This window comes from Furipterus horrens, unplaced genomic scaffold (assembly GCF_987537825.1).
Source record: "Furipterus horrens unplaced genomic scaffold, mFurHor1.1.pri manual_scaffold_4, whole genome shotgun sequence".
NCBI lineage: Eukaryota > Metazoa > Chordata > Mammalia > Chiroptera > Furipteridae > Furipterus > Furipterus horrens.
In genome coordinates this window covers 24,343,611-24,364,902 of record NW_028327174.1, presented here as the reverse complement: position 1 = coordinate 24,364,902, position 21,292 = coordinate 24,343,611, and the positions used below count along the sequence as shown (strand labels likewise).

General features: G+C 36.7%; 1 protein-coding gene across 1 annotated transcript; it reads left to right on the top strand.

Annotated features, from left to right (window-relative positions):
* The first annotated feature begins 1,290 nt into the window (after window positions 1-1,290).
* CLEC1A (C-type lectin domain family 1 member A) lies at window positions 1,291-20,680 on the top strand. Its single transcript, XM_090275418.1, has 7 exons — window positions 1,291-1,414; window positions 5,642-5,764; window positions 14,300-14,398; window positions 15,763-15,939; window positions 17,890-18,041; window positions 19,129-19,247; window positions 20,280-20,680. Exons 1-7 carry the CDS (start codon window positions 1,312-1,314, stop codon window positions 20,458-20,460), a joined length of 954 nt encoding a protein of 317 aa, XP_090131544.1. The 5' UTR covers window positions 1,291-1,311; the 3' UTR covers window positions 20,461-20,680.
* The last annotated feature ends 612 nt before the right edge of the window (window positions 20,681-21,292 follow it).

Below are 21,292 nucleotides of genomic sequence, written 5' to 3'. Positions count from 1 at the left end.
CTTTTGTTGTTTTATTTGGGAGATGATTCTTTGTCTCCTCATTATGGCTTCCTCTCTGTGTCCATCCCTACACTAAGTAGATGTACTAAATGGCCCCTTCTTGGCAGGGTGGCCTTATGTATTGTGGTCTGTTTTGCCTAGTGGTACAAACTCCCTGATCACCTGAGCTGGTTGCTTCAGGAGAGTCTCTTACATGGGTTGTGTGTGCCATCCTATTGTGGTTGAGCCTTGATTACTGTTGGCACATCAGTTGGTGGGATTGTCCCATAGGCTGACTGGCTGTGAGTATTGGCTATGGTCACAGCATATGTGTTGCTGTGTTGAGGCTTACCCGACAGAGATGGATTTGCCCCTGGAGGGTCCTATGCCTGCTTAGACCACCCTTTGGAGAGTGTCATTTGTGGAGCTAATCAGAGGGTGCTCTGCTGTAGTCTGAAACTGGCCATTGAGTGTGTTGGTTCTGAGGCCTCTTGGGAGAGTCTCCAGTTCTGGCCAATGTCAAATACTGCCTATGAGTGGCCTAGGGCCGCCTGTCAGGAGCTACAAAGTGATCTGCACTTGGTAGCTGCCTCTGCTGGACTGGGATGTACGTGGGAAAGTTGACACTGCAAACTGAGGTCAGCTGCTACCAGTACTGGGCCTGGGAAGGTCAGAAAAAGTCATGAGTCACCCCGAGACATGTTGTTGCCTGTAAGAGCCTGGGGCAGTATGTGAGTAGGCTGAGGCAGGGTCTCTGAGAGTTGCTAGGGTGAGGTGAGTTCTATTTACCAGGTTATTCTAGATTCAGATTTGGTGCCAGTGCTGAGCTTGTGGCCAGTCATCAAAGGTCGCAGCGTACACTGAAGCTAGCTGCCCCTTGCCTACGGTCTCTAGACCTTTGTGGTGGGATGGAGTCTCAGAGAATCATCAAGGTGGAGTGAGTGGAGCTCACTAAGCTAATGTAAATTCAGACTTGGTCATGTGGGGAGAGGGCTCAACACAAGGAAATGGTGGCCCTTGCTATGAAGCCACACAACTCAGTTTCTCCCTGTATGTCTCTGGTGCCCTCCAAGCTTGACTGGAAGTCCTTGAGAGTTTTTTTTTTTTTTTTTAAAGACTATTGTGATACAAGGCTGGCTGCCTGCCTGTGGAAGAGCCAGGGGTGGTTTGGGAGTTGCGTGGGGCAGAGTCTCAGGGAGTCATCAGGGTAGAGCAAGTAAAGTTCACCAGGCTAAGGCAGATACAGATTTGGCCATGTTGGGGGAAAGCTCAATACGGGAAAGATGGTGCCGGCCTGCCAGCTGAATTAGAGAAGGGCTCAACACAAGGACAATGGCAGCCATCCCTCCAGCCCCACCGCTGAAGCCATACAGTTCATTTTCTCTCCATATGTCTCTGGAGACTCTGAGGAGCTGTCCCTCTGCCAGAGCCCAGGGTGAGTGTCTGCAAGGGTGTTTTCTGCGGGCCCTTTAAGAGAATGCTTGGGTTTCCAGTAGCCTTCCTTCTCACCTGGAGAGATGGACTCATGGCTGATTTTCACAGCCAAATGTTTTGTGGGGTCCCCTTTCTGGTACTAGTGCTATGGGCTGGGGAGTCCAGCATGGGGCTGGGACCCTTCATTCCTCAGGGAAGAACCCCTGCAGCTGAGCTATCCCTTCCTATTTTCAACTGACACACGTGGGCATGGGGCAGCCCATTTTGCATCTTTGTCTCTCCTACCAGTCTTGAAGTGTCTTCTTCTTTACATCCTTAGTTATAGAATTTCTGTTCAGCTAGTTTTCAGATGGTTCTCTATGTTGATTATCCTATAATTTAGTTCTAATTTTGATGTGATCATGGGAGGAGGTGAGCACAGCTTCTACTTACTCAACCATTTGTACCAAAACCCTTTGATGGCACATCTTCACTTTCTCCTTTTTAAATAACATCAATCAAAAAGAAGACCTGGTAATGAACATAAAAAGTAATCAAGTCTAGTAACAGAGGTATTAACATTTTGGAATGTAAACACACATTTTATTTTATTTTTATGATTACTGTTTTGCAGTTTTCAGCAATTCCTCAGTAATTGTTTTAAAAAGGTATTATTGGAACATAACTATATTTTATCATATGATGATTTGTCTCTTTCTTATTTTCTTTTAAACTTTCCCACTGGTGCTATTTTTATTTCCAGTGGGGATTTCCATATTGTTGGAGAGGCACTTGCTGCCTTCCCATGTTTACCAATATGTGAACAGAAACTGTTATAAGTTTTCTGGATTTTTACTTTCAAATGGTAAATTTTATATAATGCAAATTTCACTTTAATAAAAGAAGTCAATCAAACAAATTTTGACTTCCAAATTATGTCTTATGTGTAATAAACCCTATCATAATTAGCCTTCTCCCCGCAAAATGATGATAAGTTTGGCACTGGGGAAGAGCTAGTAAAGTAGTCTTGTGTTGAAGAGCAAAATTAGAATTTTAAATATTTAAAAATCTAAGAGAAGAAGATAGATATTTTTGGTGATTTTATAGTAGTTTTTAAATATATAAACTTGTAAGGTTGAGAGTTAAATTAAGACAAAAGGTGGAAGTTCAAAGAGATGCCATGTATTTGACTATTGTTTTTGGTTTGATTGGTTCCTCCAGGATGGAGTAGATGATTTGAAAGAATCATAAAAATCCAGGAAAATAATTATGGATGCTGAATATCCAGCTGTACTTATCTAGGACAGGCTCAGAAACAATGACCTATGACTTAACCATAAGAGCATGAATATGACAACAATGATGGTGTAAAAGAGGATTGCTCTAGGTTGTCCAAGGCATACTATGCCTGGCGTGTTGATACATGTTCATACCACAGCTTACGTGGAAATGCGCATGGGAATGAACAGAAAATATCCAGTTTTCCAAGAGACAGAAAAGGAAACTAGCTTCTAGCTGAAATTATGGCTAAAAGGTAAATTCAAGATGAGTAATGAGGAAATATCATTTTCTCTTGCCTGTGCTATTGCAATAATTTTTAAAGTGGTCTCCCTCCATTCACCTTGTCCTTTTATAGCTATTGGGTTGGCCAAAATGTTCGTTCAGTTTTACCTGTAAGATGGCTCTCTAGTAGTGCTTAGTTGTCTTTAACCTCATTTGAAACAATTTTGTTAAATTGTATTGTGACAGACATCCTATCGACATGCATTTAAAAAAGCTTATCAAAATTGGTGAATTTTTGTGTAGCTATTTTAATATTGCAGATGGAAGAAAATAACATTTTGGGCATATTATGCTTTATTATTTCAAGAAAGGTAAAAATGCAACTGAAACACAAAAAAAGATTTGTGCTGTGTATGGAGAAGGTGCTGTGACTGATTGAATGTGTCAGAAGTGGTTTGCGAAATTTCATGACAGACATTTCTCTCTGGACAATGCTCCACAGTCGAGTAGACCAGTTGAAGTTGATGGTAATCAAATCAAGACATTAATTGAGAACAATCAATGTTCTACCATGTGGTAGATAGCCAACATACTCAAAATATCCAAATCAATAAAGATATTGGTGAAAATAAAAAATGTATCTTCTATTTTATGGAAAAAAAAATATGGATTTTTTGGCCAGCCCAATATTTTCAAACATAACAGCGATTCCATTACATTTAAAACAAACCATGTCAGCCTTCTACTAAAACTGTCTATGATCTCAGTGAAAAAAAGCAAAAGACCATTAAATTGTCTCTAAGACAATTACTGTGGCCCACTTTAGTCCTTTGAGCTAATCTACTCCTCTTCTCTTGCTCCACTTAGGGCACTGATTTCTCTATTGTTTCTCAATTATAGCTGGCATGCTTCTACCCTATAGCTTCTGAGCCTGCCTGTTCCTTTTATCTGACTGATGCTTACCCCAGAAATTTGCAGGGCATTTCACCTCTTTCAAGGCTCCAAAAATTTAACTTTCTTACTGTGGCCGACTCTACCTTATTTAAAATTAGCAGCTCTCCTGCCTGTACATTCTTAATCTCCCTTATCCTCCATATATTTGCATTACTGTTATCATAGTCTAATTAACTGTATTATTTACTCACTATCTTTCTTGTATAATATCTGCTTTACTCCATAGAATGTAGGCTCTAATAGAATAGAGTTTTATTTTATACTGATATGTCTCAGAAAATAGTACCTGCAATAATGTAGGTGTTCAAAAAATATTTTTGTCATTATTGAAAAGAATATTTAAAGACAAGTAGTAAAATATTAATATAGGTTGTTTAGCAAAAATTGTTTGAGGATCTACATGAATCACTGAAGTCTGGAAAATAGTTCTATTTGCAATTTCATTAGAATCATAATTATCAGTGCCTCCTCAATGTATTTTTTTCCAGGCCCCAGTTGTTTGGATTTCTAAAATTCCAACTTCCTTCTTTATTCTCATATGTGCTTCACTCACTATTTCCTTCAAAATTTTTACTGCTTTCTCTTCTATAAACTTTCTAATGCATCAACTCAGTGAAAAGGACCAAATAAGTTTTATATCCTACTTTTTACAAGGCATTATGCGAGAGGAAGGTCTCTTTAGGTTTGTTTTATTTACAATAAGCAATACATAGCTGGAGACACATGATGAATTCACAATATATACTTCCTGATACATCCTCATAGGAGCTGGCTGCCCTAATCCAAGCACCTTCTGCTCTCTGTATTTGTATGCTTGATTTAGCCAAGCTATTGCTCCAAATATAGAAAAGTACTATTAGTAGAATAATATAATAATATAATTGTCCCAATTTGGAATTTTTGGACATTATCTGAAACAAACTTGTCATTTCCTTCTCAGCTTAGGATATTTAGGCCCAAATTGTTACCCAGCCTTCCTAAATTCACAGGTGGATAGTAATAATTCCCAAAGTCTTTACTTCCAGTAAAATGTATTCATGATCATGGGGTACCTAATGTGCTATAAAATGTTAAATTGGGTCCACATACTGTAAGAAGAAACAATATTGAATTGACAACCGGAAAGCTCTTTTAAAGCTAATTCTGTCACTAAGCAGCTATGTGACTTAAGAGCAATTTCTCCCCTAGCTCAATCTCCCTTTTTGTAAAATGAAACAGTAGAATCAATTAGATATCCTCAAAAGGACTTTTTGTGCCGACATGCTACGTATATGAGGCTTTTGTACCATGGCCTTGGAGAAAGGAAGAGGCTATGGTCTCTTCTGTTTTCTCAAAGGCACAGATAGGTTAAACTTAGTCTAAGTGACTCAGTGAATGTATGATGGGTAAGAAGTAGGTAATGTATCCCTTTGAGAGATTATTGTTTGGCAGAGTCTGAAGGACACTCTCTACAATTGTAAGGTGCTGCTTTCTTTACACAGTTAAACAGGAAGTACAAACGGATGAACAAGACATCTGATAGGCACACCCCCTTCGGTAATTGCGCAGATACAGACTGCCCAAATAGAAAACACATGCTATTTCCCCTTTGCCTGACCAGTTTGGCATTCAGAGTACAAATTCACGGCAGAGGGGTTGGGCCTCTCCAGGCAGGAACTGGAGTCAGAGGCTTCCCTGCTACTTGCTGGGAGAGAACATTAGGAATGCCTTTCAGTGCCTTGGTTCCCGACCTGTCTCTTAGAAGCCAGGCAGCCCAGGAAAATCCAGCCACAGCTCACCCTCACCTCTGCAGGAATCCCGATGCAAGCCAAATACAGCAGCACTAGGAACATGCTGGATGCTGATGGAGACACCACCATGAGCCTGCATTCTCTAGCCACCACTACATCTCATCGTCCTGAGCGTGGGCACACAGGTACTCTGTCTCCTGGAGTCCAGATTGGCCAGACCCTTGAGAAATGCATGAGATGAGCTACCTCTCCGAGGCATGTACAACCTAGAGGAAAGACAGATGAATGTTTCCGTGATTTACAATTGTGTGAACTGTTTACTTTCCACCACTTGCGTGCGACCTCCTGATGTGAACATCTGAAAAATTCAACTCAGTATATACACAGATGTTTGTTTTTCTAAGATTCTCTTGCTGCCAGAGCACTTTGCAGTAGAGGGTGTGTTGTTTTTACCAATCAGGTAAAGCATAGAGGTGATATCGTATGTACAAGTAAAGCATTGTACCTTCCCCTTATCCATCCTATGAAGGGCAAATTCAATGCTGTTTTATTTACCATCTGTGATCTGATCTGAAAATTTAGATTTATAAAGGCTACCTTTTTGTTAATATTGAACTCATGGTTTTGGAGGGAGGTTTCTAAGCAGATACATCAAACCTGGTATTTTGTTATAATTGTTCTGTATCGTGAAGTTGTGAGGCCTTGGGAGAGCCACATCAACATCAGCTGTGAAACGAGCGGGAGATTAAAGCAAATGCCTTCTAAGGTCGCTTCAGCTCTGACATTCTGTGATCCACTGATTTATACGGTGGCCTCAGGTGCAATTACATCCCATCTTCTCTTCTCCTTTGTTCTACAGAGTTTCAGAATACTGTTGAGATGATTGAATTAACTTATGAAACTATTTAATTTCAGTTACATTTGGCTTGCATCTTATGCTTTTATTTTCAATGATTCACTCTGTGACATATTCATAAAATGTACTTTTTCCGTCCATAGAAGAGATAATTCACATAGACAGAGAAGGATCTTATTTCCCAGGCAACTCAGCCAATCTAAGATAAAAATGTGTCTTGAGGTCTAGTGAAAGGGCCTCCCACTGTCATATAGGCAGGACTAGATTCTAATACCAGGTAAGTCACTTACTAATTGTGTGATATTGGACATGTTAGTTAAGTATTATGGGGCCTCGATTTCTTCTTATAAAATGCTAATGATGATAAACATGCATATAGTGATTATTATGTGCCTGGTATTGTTTGAAGTATTTTATACATATTAATTCATATTAACTTGAAACAATATTACATAGAAGCAACAAATCCTTTCTTATAAGGTGGCTATGAGTACTAAGGTTGATAAGCTATGGAAAGTCCTTGGTATACTGCAGACACACCAAAAATGTGAGTTTCTTTTCAACATCCCATTCCTTGAGAATTCCTAAAGTGTCCTGTTTACATTTTTTTGTCAGTCTGTATCAGAAATCCTCACTAATGTCTGTATCTTAACATGTCATTTCTCTTTTGACCATATCTAGGTTTACTTTACCTTTGTGAATCCGGACACACACATTTTCTCTGTTGTCTTCCATTTCTCTTTACCTCTAGGTTTATTCCTTTCCCCTACTAAATCTTTCCATTCACTTTCTATTTATTGGATGATCTGCAGCCTGAGAATCACTAATGTGGGTTTTCCCCCCTAAATTCTCTAGTAAGCTGTGAGGGTTTACGGGGGATTTCCAGCCTCCTGGATGTGAAACGAAGTGACAACTTTGGAATGTCAGTTTCTACAGGCACTGGATGTGTGTAATAGGATATGATATGTTTTCCTCCAACAAATCCTGTGAGAAGTTGGGAGTTCAGGGCTGTGATTTTAAGTGGCTTGTGTATAACCTAATGTTTTCCCTTTGATGGGAGCCAGGAACTCTCACAAGGATTAGTGATCAGCATAATGAGGAACAGGGTGTACAAATAAGTTCTGCTGAGGATGGAGGGTGGAGTGGGATAAAACACTAACTAAAACATCTGGCAACTTTCTTTGTAAGAAGTGGAAATTGAAACAGTAGGAGTAAAGGTTACAAAGCAGTGTCTTCCAGGAAACCATCCCATCTGAAAATATTGGGTTGGCCAAAAAGTCCCTAAGGCTTTTTTCTGTAAAGTAAAATACACATTTTTCATTTTCACCAATAAGTTTATTGATTTGGGTATTTTGTGTATGTTGGCTATCTCCTGCATGGCAGAACATTGATTCCTCTCAAATGATGTCATGATTTGATCGCTATCAACTTCAACTAGTCAACCCGATTGTGGAGCATCATGCAGCAAGAACTCTCCGCCATGAAATTTCACAAACCACTTTTGACCCATTTGATCAGTTACAGCACCTTCTCCATACACTGCACAAATCTTTTTTTGTGTTTCAGTTGTGTTTTTACCTTTCTTGAAGTAATAAAGCCAAAAATGTTGCTTATTTTCTTTTTTCTTCAATATTAAAATAGCTACACAAAAATTCACCAATTTTGATACGGTTTTTTAAATGCATGCTGATATGACAGCTGTCACAATACAATCTAATGAAATTCTTTCGAATAAAGTGAAAGACAACTAAGTGCTAGAACCAAACAAACTTTTTGGCCAGCAATAGTTATCTTACCCTACATGCATGATACCTTGTTTTCATCTTGTGATATGCAAATATTTAGAGTAATGTCACTATAGAAGTCTATTTCTTAGAAAAATAGGTCTGAAATACTTTAGCTGTTAAAAAGACAGTAAAAAATCTCTGGGATTTTTCTTTTTTCGGCAATGCAGAGGATTCAAATTCAACATAATACTGTAGCACAATTACAACGATAAAATTTTAGGATCAATAAAAATAAGTGATATGTTTATTTTCTAGATCTTCATTTTTTATATGAAGCTATGTTTTCATTTTAAAAAATAGCTAAACAATTAGGAAGATAGAAGATAAAAATACAAGTTAATACTCTCATGCTTTCTTTCCATAAACTCAAGCTTGGGGTCATGCTATCTCAGGCCTGTTGCAAAGTACTGAGGATATAATGCCAAACGTGATATGATCCCTGTTGATGGGGAAACTTAAATTCTAGTACAGTTCCCAACTCAGCAATAAGTGTGATAAGTGCCATGATGAAAGCATTCACATGGTACAATGGAGAGCTTGGTCACTTCTATCTGGTAAGGGTAGAGGGGATCAGGGAAATTTTGAGAGTGAGAGTGACCGTTTAGCTGAGTTGACTTTAAGGTGTTCCTCGTGATATGGAAGCAGAAATGGGAAGGTTTAAGGAACTGGGTGCCCTACAGGCAGGCAGACACAGGAGAGAAAAGCCAAGGAGGTCTTCACTAACTTTGTGTTTCAGAAAACAATAAGCAATATGCTATGGCTGAGGTGTAGAGTTGTAGGGGCCAGCTTGACAAGAGGTTAAGTCTGGAAAGTTAAGGAGGACCTATTATGTCATACTGAGGTATTCTGATTCTATTCAGCTGGTAAAGAGAATTAACTGAAGGATCTAAACCAGTAGTAACATAACCCGTTTTGTGTTTTTAGAAGACCATCTAGGCTACAATAAGGAGGATGGATTGCAGGAGTATGAAATGGGATAAGCTAATACAGATTTTGCACTAGTATAAGCATGTGATTAGAAGAACCTGAACTGAGGTAGTATGGGAAAGAGGAGAAATCAGATATGGAGGAGAGAGGCAGACGAGGCAAGATGTAAGACGGGATCCTACTATGCAGAGATTTATATAGCGTAGTAACAAACTTTGTTTCTTTAAAGAATAGATTAAATTTATACTTTATAAAGCTCACATTGGTGGTGCAATGAAAAATATATTACTTAAGATGGCTATTACTGAGATATTTCACAATATAGAGCTAACAATTTTCAAGTGACAAAACCCTAGAGTCTTCCTATAACTCCATACGGAACTACCATGTAAGGCAAATATTAATGGGAGATTTGTTGGGAGGACAAGAAAATAATTTAAAGGATTCTGCTCTGGAAGGAGAATACTTATATAGCGCTTCTGGCTCCATCACTTACTAGCTCTTCAACTCTAAGCAAATTAAGTAACTCCTCAGTACTTCAAGTTTCTTATCCAAATAAAGGTTAAAAATAGTGCCCTCTTGAATAATTTTTCGGAGAGTCAAATGAAATACCATAGCATCTATAACACACTTGGTAAGTATTATTATCAGAAGCTTTGTGCCCTTGGGGAATTTACCTAACCCTTCTAGGACTCAAATGCCTACCTGTAAAATGGGGTTTATAATAGTATCTATCTCACAGAGTGTTCATAAGGTGATATGAGATCATTCATATAAGGCATTTATCTCAATAACTCATGGCATATTAGAAACTGTCATGAATAGTAGTTTTGAACTATACGTATTCCAAAAGTAAGATTCCTTGATTGGGATATAAAATTGACTCACCTAAATTTTACTCAAAAGAAAAAAAAATACAATTGAGTTTCTAACTGCAGTAAATAGGAAACTTGGTGTATTCTAGAAATAATGTATGTTTTCAGATGTATAGTCTTTTGAAATCGTAGGAAGAATAATACCTATTTGCTTTTAGAGCAAATGAAAATAGCAAGTACCTGAAATAGACTCATAAGAGAAAGGAAACAGGCATTCTTATGAACACTGAAAAATACTCTTGACCCATGGGCCTCAAACACTCTCCCATGAGGAGGTTTGCTATGTGCCACGTGCAAAGATTTAAGGAAATAAAAAGTTCCTAGAAAACATCCAGCACTTAAAAATTTAAAAATATATCCAAAGATCAGATGTGAGCTAGCAATAACAGAAGAATGTTAAAAGAACAGTGATCTAAAGAATAAAATATTTATTTTCTAAAATATTAACCCCTGTTTTCTCTGTTTAACCCTGGTTTCGCTGTGAATCCTGGTTCACACCAAAGTGCAGAGTGTGGTGTTAAGCATGACAATTTAATGCTGGCTCTGCCACTAGTTTGCAGCATGGCTTTATGCAAATTCCTTACATTCTCTTTGTCTTTCCCAGCTTTTATAATCCTTTCCATTTTGGAGGCATACTAATAGACTAATTTAGTAACGTCTGTTCCATTTCTTACAGGCCCAGAGAATGGAGGTGTATACAATTTTCCCTCTCATGCCTGGTGAAAAGTAACTGGTTTAGTGTGACAACTCTCCTCATCCAAAAAGTTTCTTACAACTACAAAGGAATTTGTATTCAAAACTTGACCTTAGCACTCACTGTAGCCTTTTATAGTATAGTTATAGTAAGAGGATACAGGAAAGGGCTGTTTTTTTCTATATATATCTTATTATTCCTAGGGTTGTTTATATCATTCCTTTGCCTGTCCACACCTTTTTCTAAACATGCCTCAGGAGACAGCATAGGGATTCTCTTCCAAAAAATAAAGACTCAATGACGCCAAGCCAAACTGAAGCAGCTCATTTTTCTTATTTTAGGGTGGAGTGGTCCCTAGAGAGAGACTTCATTTTAATCGGGGGCACTTGGATTAAAACTCAGGAATATTAAACCCACACTTTGGAACAAATACCTAGAAGGGAAAAAGAAAAAGTGAAACCTGCAACTCTAGAGTCTTTCCATCATGAAAATCTAGTTTCTTAGTAATAACCATACCTGGCATAGACACTCTCTATGTTTTGGTTTTTCTGGGTCTTTAGATAAAACAGGAAGATATTTTGAATACTTAGGGAGAAAGAGAAGGGGGAAGGAATGGAAAAGGAGAGAGGAAGGGAAGTAGGGAGGGAAAGAGAGAGAGAGAGAGAGAGAAAGAGAAGTCAGAGTAGAAAAATTCCCAAATGATCAAGAAAAGATGATTCCTTTATAAGTTAATTTTTTAAAGTTTGGTTCCTTAACAATAGATATGCTACACTTCTTTCCTATTCTGTCCTAGAAGCAGCTTTAGTAAGGATTGTGTATTTATTCTTTACATGGATATAATTATTATTAAATAATGTTTAATTCCTAAAGTCCATGTCCTCACTTCATAGTAAGGATTTAAGTGTACTCTTATTAATTCTTTGGACAGAAAATCACCACCTTCCTTACCTCTAATATTATACAAGGGAAACAGTTTTCTTAAAGAATAACTAAGTTGGTTGATTTCATAGTTCTTCTTCTCCTTTACCTTCTTCTTACTACTTCTAATTTGGCCAAAGAAATATTAATTATAAAAAGGACACTATTTTTCAAAAATTATGCCTTTACATGTGTATTCATATAAAAAGGTCTGAACATGGGTAGACAGGCATATAACAAAGATACTTATGTATAATAGGCGCATAAATTAATTTATTCATTCACTGAGCTATTTCAACTGATGTTTTATGTGCTAAACAGACAATCTTTTCTAAGAAGAAGCTTGCTTTCTACTGGGGTAAGGCAGATGTAAACCTAAAGAAATAAGGTATATATTATATCTGATGGTAGTAAGAGATATGGAGAAATATAAAGCTGCTATGGTAGTTGCACAGATACACAGATGCACGTGTATCTCTGCAATGTAGAAGCAACAACCTGTTCAATGTTCTTTGTCTATTTAGAACTTTAAAAAGACTTAGGGTTTTGAAAATGATGTTTCTACTCTTGTTCTTTTTATACTTTGCTAATCTGAGATACTCTAAAGGTCAGTGCCTTGGAAAGTCAGAAATTTCCAGGAAAATTTAGACCAAAGCACATAGGCCAGATCTTTCAGGTCTATTCATGATTCAGAATCTCTTATGTTGGTGATTAGAAACCAGTACAGCCAGTAGATGAATTTACTGAGTCTACCCTCTGCTGACAGAAAGATTGCTGAAAAGTCAATTGATTTTTTAAAATCGATCTGTAAGGTTTAACTTTAGATAATCTTTGCATCTGTAAAAATTACGTAGTTTGGGTAGTGTTAATTTTTTAATAATTTCATTCTTTATTCATTTACTCAATAAAATATCTATTCAGCCCTTATGTGCCAGGCAATATTTTCAGTACCGGAAATACACTGGTGAACAAGATAGACAAGATCACTCTTTTAATAAAGTGTACATCCAAGGAAGAGGAGATAAAGAAAAAAACATGAAAAATAATACTTAATAATCTTATCTTTAAAAAAACATACACAGTGGAGTAATGTGCCATTTAAACTTAAAGCTGAACATCAGAAAGTAGCCTACTAATCAACCCATCTGTGAATTAACTAATGCTGGGGTTGTGGCAGAGCTAAGACACAGGCACTAAGCTTGTTTGTTTTAAGGACAAACAAAGGCCACTGTGAGTAGAGCATTTGCCTGAGGGCAGAGTAGTACAGAAAGGAATGAGAAAGCCAGGTAGGGTCTAGATGAAAAAGGTTCTAACAGAATTTTATTCTAAGTGCAATAAAGCTATTAGAAGTGTTTAAGTCGGGAAGCACCATAATCAAATTTCCATTTTTTAAAGAAGAGCAACCTAAATCTTTATGAGAAGTGATTTGGATTTTATTAGCATTGTAATGCAAGCCACTGAACATCTTTTGAAGGAGATGATTATTAAGAGAAATTAAGAATCACATTTTAAAGTATATCAATGTCTGCTCTATGATTTCTCAAATAGCCTGTAAATTCCAAAGAGTAGTGGTGATATATTCTATTTCTATACATCTTTACTATGCATCATTCTCTATTTGGAAATAATGTTTAGTAATATACAAATTTCTGTACTTAGAATATATTCTGTGGGGAACTTTTCTAAAGAGGAAATTAATTTATGTTTCTTTAATCTTTCTGTTTTAGAGCCTGACTTGAATTCGCAATGAAGTGAAACTCACAAGTCATGAAAAGATCAGTGTGTTTGAGGCTTTCTCTCTCCCCTTTGTTTCATTTTAATCATAATGCTAGATGCTACCTGCACTGGTTACGGGGTGTCTTCCTTGTCAGATATAACATGTCATTCTAGCTGATCTCAGCTAGGTGATTGGTTTACTTTCCACCAAGTGGAGCCCCTAAAATTACCACATGGTAAACCTATGGGTGTGTGGGCAAGGGGTATTGTCAACAGCTTGTTTCTTTTTTTTTTTAAATTAGTTAAATGGCTCAAAATTAGATAGCTTGGATCTATCCTTGAGAAATTGATGATCATGTCTCAATCTATTTTTGGAGAGCTATAAATTGAATGAACAAATAAAATCTTTACAAAAGAGGGACTTTCAACAACTCCCAAAAAGAAACAGTAAAATCATCATTTCCTATTACTGATAGGCAGTTTGCTTTTTGGAAGCATCCTTTATGGAACTTGGGAGGGATGGTGTTTTGCAAAAGTGACAAAAATTAATTTCATCTTTTCTAGAATAATGTAAAAGTTGTTCCTCATTGAGGCATTTACACGAAAGTCTTTTATAACTCAAATTTTGACAAAAGTAAAGTTTTACAAACAACCACATCTACAATATAGTAATGCACAACTTGGTTTACTGCCAAGTAGGACTGGGTGGGTGTGGGCGATAGGAATGCATGGGACTTTTGAAAGAATCTAACCCTGATAAAGTGAGGCCTGACCTGGAGCTTTATGGCAAAGTTCTGAGGACAGAAGGAATGTGATCTCATCCCTGATTGCTGTTGTCCTGCAGAATATGTTCTTTCCCAGAACCAACTCCTCCCACTTGCTTGCAGCTGACATACATCCAAGAGGATGGAAAAGCAAAACCCAGCTTTTTCTTTTGTTCCCCTCAGAGCGCCAACCTCCCTCTTCAGCTTGGCGTCCAGTGGCCTTGACCCTGCTCCTTTTGTGCCTGGTGCTGCTGATTGGCCTGGCAATACTGGGGTTTGTGTGTAAGTCTGCACTCTCAGTTGGGGGAGGATCCTGGCTCCAAGTTCTGTGTAGGATGAGAAATATTTGTTATGGAATTTTTTTTATATTTTAATTCTAGAGCCTGTGAAGAATTTAATGTACTGTATTCTAAAGTACTATTTAAACAGTGAGTAGTGGAAGAAGCATTAAAATACAGAAAGCATTTGCCAGCCAGACTTATATTCCCTTTGAGATAAGAAGTGTTTTTGTCTTTCTGTTTATATGCTAATATTTAAAATCAATTTTTAATAAATGCATGCTTCAGCTCCTTCCACTCCACAAAAGAGTTGAGGCAGTGATTTTTGCCCTTAGCATGCCTGGCTCAGTGGGCTAATACTGAGGGAAGAGATTTCATTTTTACCCTAACCCCTCAATATAAGGAGGACAGACCAGGTCCTTAATCATCATAATATTTTTCAAAAGGTCCAGAAAATTATGAAATCACTTTGCAAAAACTTATGAAAATTAAAAAGAAAAAATTCATGCACAAAGTCTTTAAAGTTCAAACTAGTAAAGACAAATTCAAAAACTTAAGGAAGAGAGTGTGTTTTCTTTATCAGATCAAGACACTGTGGCAATGTCTCCTAGAACAGTTGAAGAAGGTGGTACAAGATAAAAGGTTACATTGAAGAGCAGGTTTTCATGTCAAAACTTTATTTTTTATAGGAAAATTTCAAACTTTAATCATCTTAAATTTTGTAATCAAAAAATTAGTGTTTTTACCCTGACCCCAAAATTTCTACTTTATTTTAATATAACTAACTATTGTTTTGAAACTACCATTCTTTTTAGGAATATAAAGTAACTTTCATGATTCATAAAGGATTTTTGTCTTAAGTTGAAGACTATGGAGTTGAAACCTAAGTGTTGAAATATTTTAACCAAGTGATAGTAACTTATTCTCACTGAGCCAAACTGCAAATGCATAAAAATATAGAAATGGTCATATGACCATTTTAATGTCTGAATAAGATGACAATGTATGGTACATCATCAATACTCAACATAATGGTCAAAGGATACATATATTTGTAGTTTTAGGTTGAGTAATGGTTTGAGAATATACACAAAATACTTATTAAACAGTAAATATGGTTAAGGAATTTATTCTTGAAGTTAGGAACTGCTACTATGATTTTCAGATAAGTAAACATACTTAGAGAAATTAATTTGCCCATAGAAATACAATTTAGTATGTACTAGACTCCAAACTTGAATCTAGGTAATATGAGCTCTCAGAGCCTGAGATCATAAACAATATACAGTTTTGTCTTCTCTGTATGTAGAAAATAGAAATAGAAATGAAGAAATAAAATGTCTATTCTGACTTGGTAACTTGGGTTAGTTTTTCAGTTCTACCAGCTCTCCAACACTCAGAAAGACAGCATTTCTAAAATGGAAGAAAGACTGGGGAATCTGTCTCAACAACTGCAATCTCTCCAAGCCCAGAAAAAGAAGCTGGTAGAAACTCTCCAGCATGTGGCTGAAAAATTCTGTCGTGAGCTCTATAACAAAACCGGAGGTGAGTCCTGGCCACTGAGCTCCCTCTACCCTCAAGATATCTGTCAATATAGGGCTGACTTTCCCATCAGTGTACCTGGGAACCAATGTATTCATTAAACGGTTGTATTATTTAACTAGTTGTCTGACAAACTTAATAGTTTGGGCATCCAGTTATTGCAATCATTTAGCTGAAATTCATTTGTGAAATAATACATAAAGGGATTCTTGAAATGCAGACATTTTAGACCATGCAAGAGCCCTGCGAGGTGAATGTATCCCAGAGTGACAGAATGGAAGACAAATAGGAGATAATGTAGATATTATTTATGACATTAGGGGACATTGTAAGGGATTTGGCTTCTATTTTGAGCACAATGAGGATTCATTACAGACTCTTGAGCAGAGGAAATACGTGTCTGACATGAAATTTTAAAGGTTTACTCTGCAAATATATTGAATATACACTGGAAAAGGGAAGGATAGAAACAGAAAAATCACATTAGAAATGGTAATCCAGGTAAGAAATAATAGTGGCTCAAACTATAATATGATCAGTGAAGATGAACACATGATGGAATAAATGGGTTGTGAGAGAAATAAAAGAGTCAAAGGTATCTCCAGAGGTTTGGGGCAAAGCAACTAGAAGCATAAAGATATGATAAAGTAAAATGGGGAAGAATTCTGTGGTTATAAAGAGGAAGATTAGAAACTAGGAATGCTGTTTTGGGCAGGTTGAATTTAAAATATGTATAATTTAGATACCCAAGAGTAGATACGGAGAGGCAATTTGGTATATAAGAGGTAAGATCTAGGCCAGAGATATAAACTGACTTTCTAAGAAATCTCCTGAATTATTTATTTGTTTAAAACCTTGTTTTACCTTTTTGAATATTTCATACGTACAGAAAAATACAAACACTAATATACTATTCATTTGTATTGACCACTCATATTTTGAACATGTTAACATTTTGACACTGGGTTGTTTTTAAAATAAAGATATTTTAATGGAATTATTGAGTTCCCATCCCACCATATACCCAGAAGGGACTTGGTTACAGTTCCTTAACTCTCAAAGGCCAAAGGCCATGTTCCCACATAGGAACTAAAACCATAGCTGTCAGGGCTTAGTTCCTATACTTACAACCACTACCACTATAGTCCACCTTACTCTTGACCTGTGCACTTAATTCTCTAACTTTGGTGCCCATCTTAATTTCTGATACATGGAGATTTAGCATTCTAATTAATACTGGCTTAATATTTATATATTTTTTCTTAAATATTTATTTATTTTTAGAGAGAAGGGGAGGGAGAGAAATGTCAGTGTGTGATTGCCTCTTACACACCCCCAACTGGGTATCTGGCCTGCAACCCAGGCATGTGCCCTGACTGGGAATCGAACTGGCCATCCTTTGGTTCACAGGCCGGCACTCAGTCCACTGAGCCACACCAGCCAGGGCTATTTATATATTTTTTCTAAAATTTTATTTACTTGTGTTTAGAAAGAGAAAAGAATTCATATCTTATTGGTATGTATTGCATTTTTCAAAATCCTTTCACTATAAGAAGATTTTGAAGAATGAAATTGTTAAGAACTTCAATTGTTTCTTAAGTACAATGCATGTTGAGTTTCTGGACATATAAATAGTTCTTTATGCATTTAACATCCTCTCTGTATGCTGAATTGTGTAGACCAAGGAGCAAGGAAGTTCCAGTCATTCATTGCTAGGTTCCGTATCCATTAGCCTCTGCTTTAATTTTGGCTGTATACTCAGGACTGATCACAATTTTTGGCGTATGGTGGGTGCTAGGTAAACAATTGTAGTTATCATTACCTGGGAAATTAACTATCTAAGAGAAAAGGAATCCATTCTTTCTTGGGTTATCAAATACTATATAGTTTCAAGAGAAGAAAGAAAACAGATCTAGGTAGAAAATAACTTATTAAAATTGGTTTCTTTCCAAGAGCACAGGTGTAGCCCTTGCCCAGAAAAGTGGAAATGGCATGGGGACAAATGCTACCAGTTCTATAAAAAGAGCAAGAGTTGGCAGGACTGTGACTATTTCTGTATTGCTGAGAACTCAACCATGCTGAAGATAAAGACACAAGAAGTATTGGTAAGGTCCTGAGTTTTGGTCAGTGTTTGAAGTACAGTAGTCCCTCTCTATATTGCGGTTCATTTATCACAGCCTCACTGTATTGCAGGATTTTTAAAAATATTATATTTAATTATTTGTTGCAGATTTTTCACTATATCGTGGGATTTTGCAATACTGTATACATATATTGTTAAAGTTATATAAGTTTAAGAGTGTAGAATATGTTTAAGAACATAAGTAGTGTTTATAAAAGTGTGGAAAAGGTTAATAAGGGAGTGGGAAATGTTAATAAGGGACTGAGAACAGTTTATAAATGTGTGGGAAGGGTTTATAAAGCCTGAAAATATATATAAATACTAAAATAAATGTAAGGTTCCTACTTCGCAGATTTTCACCTATTGTCGGGGGGGGGGAGTCTAGAACATAATACCCACGATAAGTGAGGGAATACTGTATTCTCAAAAAGATGTCTTTAAAAGAGCTATGGAAGAAAAATCTAAGCAATCAAGGTCCACAGACTCTCCCACTTATTTCAATCAAGGATATATCAGTTTGTACATATATATGTATATGAAAATATGAAAATTTCTCTCTCTCCTTTTTAGTATTAGACATAAGTCATCTTTCCAAATTCTTCTTGTACTTTTTTGGCATTAAATCATACTCATTATTCTCTTCTCCTTCCTGATCAGTCCCTGTTGCACATATTTATAAAGGTTACTTCTCCACTCCTGCATTTTTCTTTCCATTTCCCAGAATCACTTCACATCTTCTTATAAATCTGCCTCCCATATTTTTTATATCAACCTTTGTGGTGAGCCTATGATTTGAAAATAATGGGTCACCTACAAAGCTTGGTTGATTGATTCTTGGTTTCAGAATATTAGCATATCTTCTGTGCTTATAAAGACAAATGAAATCCTTTAACATGGACAAATTAACTGACCTTAGTATAGATGCTTTCCTCTTAAGTATACTATTACCTGTGTGAGGCAGGAGTCATGTGTTGTTCTCATATTCAAAGTGTTGGCTGGCACTACACATCTCTGTATGTATATGTTGTAACATCTCTGAAAGCTAAACATTTTCTTGTGTGCCTTTGCAGCAGTTGGCTATGCCTCACAGCTACTCTGAATTTTACTACTCTTACTGGATAGGGCTATCCCGCAACGACAGCGACAAAGCCTGGCTGTGGGTGGATGGAACAGCATACACCTCTGAACTGTAAGCTTTCAGAATATTTTGTGGGAAAGGCATGTAATAGAGAGGTATTGCTTGAGTGACAGAAGTCAATAGATTGGTTCAACAAGCATTAATTAAACATCTGCTTTGTATGATACTGTGTTTGTAGGAGGATGACCAAGGATGTATAAAACAATGCTTGCTCCTGGATGACTTATAAACCAGTTGAGGGAGACAGCTAAAAGTGTTACTAAAATAGGAGAGAAAGTTCTTTGCCTGGTTTCTTTCAGAAAATTTTATTTCAGTCCCTGAAGTCTCTTGGAGCATTAAAATTGTCTGGAATTCACTGAAGGAAAGAGAGAGGGGGTGGGTCTTTTATGGATTAATAAACTGAAGCCCAGGTTGTGATGGTGACTTGCCTAAGGTCACAAAACTTGTCAATACCCAGAGATAGTATAAGACCTCAGATTTCTTGCCTTTCTATGCCAAGAAACGGGGAGCATATCTTTAAAAACACAGTGTCTGAGGATAGATTTACTGACAATATAAACATTATTTTTATCAAATTTAGTTTTACTTATGTTATTTGGATAGGAGTATGCATGATACTCTTTGAAATAGATAAATGTATTATCGATGCTAAAATATATAACAAAGCCATATTTGAAAAGACAATATAGGATTTATTCTTCTCTATGTACGATATAAGATTTATTCTTCCAGAAAATAGGACATATACAACTTAATCATTTTTATTTTACAGTTAAATAAACTGAGTCACAGAGAAGATAGATAATTTCTCACATGGCTATAAAATTGCCATATATGTTAAAGTTGGACTATACTGTAGTTTTAGTTAGAAACTGTTTTTGGTGTTTTGGGTGCCTCTAAGAATAACTATGGAAATTGAGGGGCTGAAATGAAAGAACTTGGTGACTCCATCTTTCCAGTAAACTAATTTTGGACATCTATAATTTTATCAAGCTAGGAATATTTACTGTGTACTTTCTAAGTTCTTAGTATTTCTCATTAGAAATAAATAATAATTAAAGTAACACTTTTTTCTTTTTTAAGGTTTAGGATTATAACAGATATCACCAGCCTAAGAGACAGGGATTGTGTGACCATCCTCAATGGAAAGGTTTTCTCAAAAAACTGCCAAGAGTTGAGGCGGTGTGCTTGTGAAAAAATGGCGGCCACAGTCAAGCTAGAGAGACTCCTTAGCATCTCTGAACCATTTCATGGAGGTGATTGACTGTCCAGCTGCAAAACACAACTTTGCACTCCCTTCAGAGAAACTGAAGATCAGAAAAAAAGTCAGTTTCTTCGTGTGCACTTGGTTCCAAACTATTCTCTTTCATTTGATCCATGTCTATACAATAATTCAACGAAAGTTTGAGCCAAGCAAGGTCAATGCAAAGAATATTTGAGCCATAGGGAAGCAAAAAAAAAAAAAAAAAAAAAAAATCAAGAAAGGCAGTCCTTCTGACTGGCACAAGAAGTATTTTCATGTTTCCTGCTCAAGATCACCAGCACTTCTGAGCTTGGGAGTTCATGAACATCTTTACCAGTCATGAAGAAGTCCTGGTTACATAGCATCAACCCATGCCAGAAACCCATAAATTATTATCCACCGTCTTGATTTTAAGATAACTTCCTAGTGTTCTTCCCTCTCAGCATCTAATATCATTTCTCTTTTTCCATGTCTTCCTCAATGCTTAGAGGAATGAGAAACTTAAATGAATGAAATAAATGTATGTAACATCCTTTGCGCCAACGGTCACTTAGTCCATTAGAAATTTTCAATAATTTCTTATACTGTGCTACCAAATACACAACTGATTAGTTTTAAGTTTTTTTCCCCTTCTCAATCTCTCTGTAAAGTCCCCATCTTCTCTGTCTATGGCCTGCTTCTCACCAGGCTAATTCTCTTTATTAGAATCTTAACTTCTTACAAACATATCTCCCATGTCTATTTAAGATTCCTCCCCCTAGGGATTTCTTCTCTGATAGAAATATCCTCAACTCAGTTCCATATCAGAATTACTATCCCTGAGGCTCCCTTCAGAGAGATTGAAGACCAGAAC

What these genes read in the sequence shown, in the direction of transcription:
- CLEC1A (XM_090275418.1), top strand. Translation starts at nt 1,312, where the DNA reads ATGGCAGCCATCCCTCCAGCCCCACCGCTGAAGCCATACAGTTCATTT. An exon ending in TCCCTCTGCCAGAGCCCAGG is followed by an intron (nt 1,415 to 5,641) that starts GTGAGTGTCTGC and finishes TCACCTCTGCAG; the next exon opens with GAATCCCGATGCAAGCCAAA. An exon ending in GCTCTATAACAAAACCGGAG is followed by an intron (nt 15,940 to 17,889) that starts GTGAGTCCTGGC and finishes TTTCTTTCCAAG; the next exon opens with AGCACAGGTGTAGCCCTTGC.